The sequence below is a fragment of the Balaenoptera physalus genome (assembly GCF_965194825.1).
Source record: "Balaenoptera physalus genome assembly, chromosome: 16".
Taxonomy (NCBI): Eukaryota; Metazoa; Chordata; class Mammalia; order Artiodactyla; family Balaenopteridae; genus Balaenoptera; species Balaenoptera physalus.
The window spans coordinates 88,404,498-88,411,642 of record NC_138898.1 but is presented as its reverse complement, the minus strand read 5'-3'; the positions used below and the strand labels follow the sequence as shown (position 1 = coordinate 88,411,642).

The 7,145-nt window shown below is 61.7% G+C and overlaps 1 protein-coding gene across 2 annotated transcripts; it reads right to left on the bottom strand.

The window, feature by feature from the left end:
* Window positions 1-202: 202 nt before the first annotated feature.
* On the bottom strand, window positions 203-6,588 carry ZNF853 (zinc finger protein 853). 2 transcript variants are annotated; one of them, XM_082429960.1, is made up of 3 exons: window positions 5,919-6,588; window positions 5,012-5,134; window positions 203-2,449 (listed from the first exon to the last, which is right to left on the bottom strand). In XM_082429960.1, exons 2-3 carry the CDS (start codon window positions 5,094-5,096, stop codon window positions 357-359), a joined length of 2,178 nt encoding a protein of 725 aa, XP_082286086.1. In that variant the 5' UTR covers window positions 5,097-5,134; window positions 5,919-6,588; the 3' UTR covers window positions 203-356. The 2 variants fall into 2 exon arrangements, with proteins under 2 accessions (XP_082286086.1, XP_082286085.1); XM_082429959.1 differs by having other exon boundaries at window positions 5,012-5,129.
* Between the last annotated feature and the right edge of the window lie 557 nt (window positions 6,589-7,145).

Below are 7,145 nucleotides of genomic sequence, written 5' to 3'. Positions count from 1 at the left end.
AATTTTTCCCCTGCGGCTCTCATCTCCAGTAAGTCCAATTTTCCCAGGGAGGCTTCCCTGACCGACTTCTCACCCATCGGTACCCGATGCCGAATTTGAACCGTGTGCTGTTTGTACTGATGTGCAACATCCGTGCTGTTTTAGCCTCGTCGACTTTCTCCTGCGGAGTGTTTCTGAGGGTGAACCCGTCCGACCACTCAGTTGACCCGGGAGAAGGATGGCAGCCTTTTCCCGGCGATATTCCAGGACGTCCCGAGACCCCGGAACTGGGTCAAGACGTCCTAGCGGGCGCGGCGCTTCCCGGGTGGGGGGCAAGGGGAAGCGGCGCCCTCCCCGACCTCGGCCCCCGCCCGGGGTCACGGCGCCTTGTCCGCAGCCTGCTCGGCGCGCGGGGCCCCGCCGGCGGCCGCGCGCGCGCCGCGGAGCAGGCCCAGGCCCCGGGAGCGCCCGGCGCCGTGCAGCTGGCGCTCGTGGCGGCGGATCTGCACCTTGTGGCGGAAGCGCTCGCCGCAGTCCTCGCACACATAAGGCCGCTCGCCCGAGTGCGTGCGGCGGTGGCGCAGCAGGTTGGACGAGACGCTGAAGCGCTTGCCGCAGTCGCCGCAGGCGTAGGGCCGCTCGCCCGTGTGCGTGCGCTGGTGCTGCACGAGCGCCGAGCTCTCGCTGAAGCGCTTGGCGCAGTACGGGCACGCGTAGGGCTTCTCGCCCGTGTGGATGCGCTGGTGCGTCACCAGATTCGAGTGCTGCGAGAAGCTCTTGCCGCACTCGCCGCAGCGGTGCGGCCGCTCGCCCGTGTGCGTGGCCTGGTGCCGCACCAGGTCCGTGCTGCGGCTGAAGCCCTTGCCGCACTCCCCGCAGATGGTCGGCCGGTCCCGGGCGCGCCGCCGCCGCCGCTGCCGGGCCGGCGTCAGGGCCGCGCTGCCCGCCGGGCCCGGGATGGCCACCACCGAGGGCGCCGACACGGCCGGCAGCACCATGAGCTCCTGCAGCACCACGTAGCCCGGGGGCGCCACCACGACCGCGGCGGGCGTCCCCGGGACGGCGGCAGCGCCGCCCCCCGCGGCGGGCACCAGCTCCAGCTGCAGCTCTGGCGGCACGGGGGTCAGCTCCAGCTGCAGCTCCGGCGGCGGGGCCCCCAGCTCCACTGGGCTCAGCTCCAGCTGCACCTCCTGCTGCTCCAGCTGCTTCTCCAGCTGCTGCAGTTGCTCCTGCAGTTTGAGCTGCAGCTGCCGCTGTTCCTGCTGCCGCTCCAGCTCCTGCTGCCGCGCCAGCTCCTGCTCCGACCCCAGGTCCACCGGCAGGAGCTCCAGCTCCACCTCTTCCTCCTCCTCCTCCTCCGGCTCCAGTGGCCGGGGCTGCAGCTGCTGCTGCTGCAACTGTTCTTGCTGCTGCTGCAGCAGCTGCTGCTGCTGTAACTGCTGCTGCTGCAACAGCTGCTGCTGTAACTGTTCTTGCTGCTGCTGCAATAGCTGCAACTGTTCTTGCTGCTGCTGCAACAGCTGCTGCTGTAACTGTTCTTGCTGCTGCTGCAACAGCCGCTGCTGCTGCAACTGTTGCTGCTGCAGCTGCTGCAACTGTTCCTGCTGCTGCAGCTGTAATTGTTGCTGCTGCAGCTGCTGCTGCTGCTGTAACTGTTGCTGCTGCAGCTGTAACTGTTGCTGCTGCTGCAGCTGTAACTGTTCCTGCTGTGGTTGTAACTGTGTCTGCTGTTGCTGTAACTGTTCCTGCTGTGGTTGTAACCGTGTCTGCTGTTGCTGTAACTGTTCCTGCTGCTGCAGCTGTGACTGTTCCTGCTGTAACTGCTCTTGCAACTGCTGCTGTTGTGGTGGCAGCTGCTGAGATTGTAACTGTTCCCGCTGTTGCTGTGACAGCTGCTGTTCTTGCACTTGCCGCTCCTGTGATTGTTCCTGCTGTTGCAGCCGCTGCGGCTGTGGTTTCTGCTGCTCATATTGCACAGATTGGGGATTTTCCTGTAGTTCTGGCTGCTGTCGAGGCAGCTGCTGTTGCCCATCTTGCTGCTGCTGGAACTGTTCCTGCTGTGGCTGTGACAGCTGGTGCTCTTGCCTGTGCTGCTCTTGTAACTGTTTCTGCTGTTGCATCAGCTGCAGCTGTGGTTTCAGTGGCTCCTGTTGCACAGATTGGGGTTTTTCCGGCTGTGGTCGAGGCGGCTGCTCTTGCCCGTCTTGCTGCTGCTGTTGCTGCTGCAAGTTTGGCTGATGTCCTGACACTTGGTCTCGTGGCTGCAGCTGTTGCAGCTGCTCCTGCTGTGGCTGCTGCTGCAGCTCTGGCTGCTGTTCTAACTGTTGGGGTTGCAACTCCTGCTGTTCTGGCGGGGCTCCCTCAGCGGTTGCACCGGCCCCCGTCGGGGCTGAGACTGCTGGCCGCGGTGGGCTGCTGTTCCTCTCCTGAGCCTCTTCCTCCTCCTGACTCTCACTCCCACCGCTGCCACCTGTAGTGGAAATGGCAGGAAGCCAGGAGAGAAAGATCTACAGGCAGCTCTCCGATCCAGACTCCCAGGATCTCCCCCCTTACCCTGCCCCGTGTACAGTCACTCTACGATACACTCCCGAGGCCTCAGCAGGGACCCCAAAACACTGGACCAAGTGACAATGGCGGCATGGTAGAAACGGAAATGCCCAGAGGTGCGGAGTTGGCTTGGAAATGTGCCCCAGGGACAGCTGGTCACATCACTCTGGACCCCAGCCCCCTGACCTCTCCTCTGGGCCTTCTTCCACACAGGCTCCATGCCTTAGACCTTGGCAGTGACACCACCGTGGGTGCCTGCGGCTCCCCAACACCACTCCCTGAGAAGTCCTTCGGGCTTAACCGCCATCCAGTAGGAAACAGTGAAGCAGCCATTCCCACGGCTAAGCCACAAGCCCATGCTGAACTCGGACCTCAGTTAAGGTCACACCTCAAATAAATGGAACTCACCTTCTCTGTACATAATAAAGAATTTCTGTAAGGCTGCCTGGAAGTGTTTCTGCAGCAGTTTCTAAACGTCACCAAAGTGTCAGAGAGAACGCGAGGTTTCCAGGTCGGAAGTCCTCAGTTCAGAAAAACTCTACCAGTTAGCAGCTGTCTAACCTCCTGCAGGTTCAGGGCCCTCCTTGTCTGTAACATAGCTTAGGGACACCCACACCAACAGCTTAATGAGTGAAGCAGGAAGAGCCCTGACATTACCCCTAGCAGGTGCTTGAAAAATTCCTCTCCCTGTGGGTTTGGAATGGGTTTGAAAACTAACAAACAGTTTGGAAATACTGAGGATATAACTAGCTCCATCTGAAACAGTCCTTAGGCTGGAAGTGTTTTAGATTGTTATTCTGGGATGGAAAGGACCAACTCACAGCCCCAAGTCAACATGGCAACTGGCCAATTACTTAACCTCTGGGAACCTGAATTTCCCCATCTGCTAAAGGAGACAAATCCCTTTCAGGGAAATCGTGAGAATTAGAGGGGATAAATGTACAGCCCCAGCACGGTACAGGACGTAGTGTAAGCTCAGCTAAACAGGACTCATTCCGTTGCTGTTTCACAAAACCCACACGCAGTTTCTCACTTTGAGCATTCCTGCTGTGTTATCAGAAAATCCGAAGAGTCTTTCTCCATTCCCAAGTCTGATTTCAACATCTGTTCTTCCTACAATATCATCTTTTCAATTTTGTAATGGAAAGTAGAGGTTTGATTTTGTAAATTTTGTTTTCTGGCTACTTTTCCAGGAGTATATTGAATTAATAAAGCCAAGGGATATCTACATGTAAATAATTCCCTTTTAGGAAACTATTCCCAATAACCTTTGCTTAGACTAATGGATCAGTGAATGCATTTTTCCTATACACTCACATCAGGTGGGAGTATGCGGGAAGGGAGGGAAGACAGCCATGAAAACCTGTTTTCTCGGCAAATCGAAGGTCACATGGACACTCCCTTCTCCCACCACCTCTGGGGGCAGCAGGGACACATCACGCCTCTGTGTGGGTCCTCTCATTTCTAGGACAGTGCTTGGCCATACGGCCACTCCTGACTTCTGATGGCATTTTAAACATTGTTAACAACAATGTTGTAGTAAACGTATACTTAAGTGTCACCTGATGTGTCTGCTCTCGTGAGATTTTTGTCAGTTAAATATTTAAGCCAAAAGAGTCCTGGGAATTCCCTGGCGGCCCAGTGGTTAGGACTCGGAGCTTTCACAGCTGAGGGTGCGGGTTCAATCCCTGGTCAGGGAACTAAGATCTTGCAAGCTGCGCAGCATGGGCAAAAAAAAAAAAAAAAAGCCAAAAGAGTCCTAGTTAAGTCCACTCATCCCCATTCAACCCCTCCAGTTCCCTTGGTCCTTTTCATGCTCTGTTCAACCCTGCCCCAGCCCCTCACTCAGCACCCTCGAAGCCCAGAGTGGGGAGTCGAGTCCCACGAGTGTGGCCACCATGGAAGATTCGCCCAGAGCAGGTCCCAGAGAGAGACGGGGTCTTGGAAGGTTCTGCAGGGCCACAGTTGCCTCTGGGCAAGAGGGGAGAAAGCTGGATGGAAGCAGAGGTCAAGGAAAAGTGGACGAGGTCAGAGGCCAAAGAAAAGCCACGCGGCCAATGACAAGAGGGCCCCTCTGCCGCTGAACTCAATCTGGGACCTTGAGTCTGGAGCCAGGGACAAGTGGGAGAAAAATGGAGGCTGTGTGAGCCCTGGGGAAACAGCAGAGGGTCCCAGCCAGCACTTATCCAGGTCCGGCGCAGGGGCTGAGAACATCTGCGCTGCCAAGCAGCCCTCACCAGCAAGACTGCAGCCTGAGACAGCCACTGCTCTCTCGAGGTGAACCTGCCGATGTGAGTGGGTGCAGCCTGCCCTCCACACCCCAAAACTGCCAGGTGGGCGCCCCTCCAGACAGCAGGCTGCCCGCCACCATTCAGGGCTCCCTCCCAGCTGTGGCAGGCCTGGGCTCCGTCAAAGGATCCTCGCTGGGGACCTGAGGACCATCTCCTGGTTTAGGAGGTCGGAGGCCACCCCCCCAGCCCCTCACCTGAGAGGGTGTCAGGCCCTGAGCCCCCATCTTCAAGACACCGAAGCTCCAGCACGAAGGTCTTGGTTGCTGGCCCTACCTCCATCCTGGCAGTCAGACCGAGATCCCAGGGAGCCAGCTGTGCTGAGGAAGGAAGGAAGCTGTTCAGGTGCGTGGGAGTGCTGTGAGCCCCGGGCCCAGGGGCACCAACTCCCTCGACGCCCCCCAGAGCTGGCAGCTCACCCCTGCTGGAAAGGAGGACCGTGTGGTCCACAGCCAGGAAAGGGATGAGCAGGGGTGGCCTAGAGGCTTGGATCCCCAGCCCGTTCGCCTGCACAAGGAATCCCGCCTCTCCAGACTTTGTGCAGGGCCCGCATTCAGCCCCACACCCGGGGCAGCCCGTGCAGCTGCGCGTCACTGAGGGACGATACTAAGGTGGCTAGCTGCACTCCCAGAAGGGACATTTGGGGAAGTCTGCAGAAAAAAGAGAGACTTGTCCATCTCACACTCCCCTAGCCCCCTTCCAAGCACTGACAAGTCTGTTCAATTCCCTGGCCTCCTGCCTCCCAGGCTGCTCTGGGGGTGCACCCCACCTTCCCAGGCCGCCAGCAGACCAGCGGTTCCAGGCCATGTGGGTCGGTCCAGGTGCCACCTCAGCTCCCAGGAAGGCACGTTTCCAGGGCACCACGACCCACGGAACTGGCGGGCTGCCTGCCTGGCCCGGTGCCCAGGCAGTCCTGAGGTCTGGAGGGCCCCCCGCCTCTCTCCTGCGTCCACCTTGGCCCCCGCAGAGGTGTGCCCATGTCCAGTCCTCCCTCCCCTCCTAACAGGGTGACTCCAGGTCTCCCTAGCCCTGCAGAATCCAGTCCAAAGCCTCTTAAGAGAAGCGTCCCTAGGTTCACCCAGTGTCCTACCCACTGGGCCTCACCTGGTACAGCATTTCCTGCTCCTCACGCAGCCTCTGCACTAGGGGAGGTGTGGTCAGCAGGGGCTGGAAGGTGAAGGCCAAAGCGTTCAGCCAGCACCTTCCCGAGGCGCCTCCATCCAGAAAGTGCCGGGGAGGCGCCAGGCCACCCCGGGGCCTTTCTGGGCACTCAGGAGGGTCTGCCGCGGTCTGGTTGCCGAGGTCGCTTTGGGCCAAAAGAAGGGGGCAGAGCGGAGTTCAAGAGCAGAAGTTGGTGTCGGCTCCCTGGGGTGGGGGCTGGAGGAGGCCGAGCCCCGAACCAGCGCGGGGCTCAGGGCCGGCCGTGCGGGACCATCGCGGGCGCCCAGGGCTGCGGGGCGGCCCCGAGGGCGGCCCCGGTGGACGGCCCGGCCCGAGGTCGGCGGGGCTGGGTGCCACCGGCGTCTTTTCAGCCCGGGGCAGCGCGGGCCCGGCCGGGGTCCGCCGGCGGCCACAGGTGCCGGGCCCCGCGGGCGGCGGGCGCCGCGGCCGGGCCGGGGTCCCCGTTCCCTCGCCCGCCCGCCCGAGCGTGCAACCCGCCGGCCGTGCGTCCGTGCGGGTAGCGGCCGGGCCGGGGGCGGGGGCGGCGGGGGCCGGCACAGGAAGTCCCCCCGGCATCCGCATCCTGTCCCCCGCCCGCCGCCCGCGCGGCCCCGCGCCCCGGCCCCCGCTGCCGCGGCCGCCGCTGCCGCCGCCGCCGCCGCTCTAGGCAGCCGCGAGCTCGGTGGGCTTAACCCTTCCCCACCCGGCCACTCGCCCCGCCGCATCCCTGGGTGCGCGCGTCCGCGCCGGGGTTGGCGACTGTCGCCGCAGGACTGTAACGGGAGGCTCCCAGCTGGGGCCCTGCCGCCCCGTGAAGGGCAGGCACGGCCTCAGGGCGCCCCAGGCCAGGGTACAAATTGGGCTTAATTAGCACTCAATTAGATGACACTCAGTTAGTGAAGCCCCATCCCGGGCCGCCTGAAGAGGCCTCCCCCTCCTCACCTTGGACCCCCGGTCCTGGACCCTGGAGTGGCGAGGACAGGCCTGAGGGGGCGGGGAGTGTTGCAGCGAGGATGGTGGGTGTGGGTCCCAAAGGACCAGATGGCGTCGTAGGGGCCACCCTCGGGCCACCCTGGTCAGCTCGTCCCTCTCTGCGCCCGCTGCTCGCTTCCTCTGTGCACAAGGCCCCTTGCCCCACCCCCACCCTCTGCCCTCCCCAGCCCCTCCCCA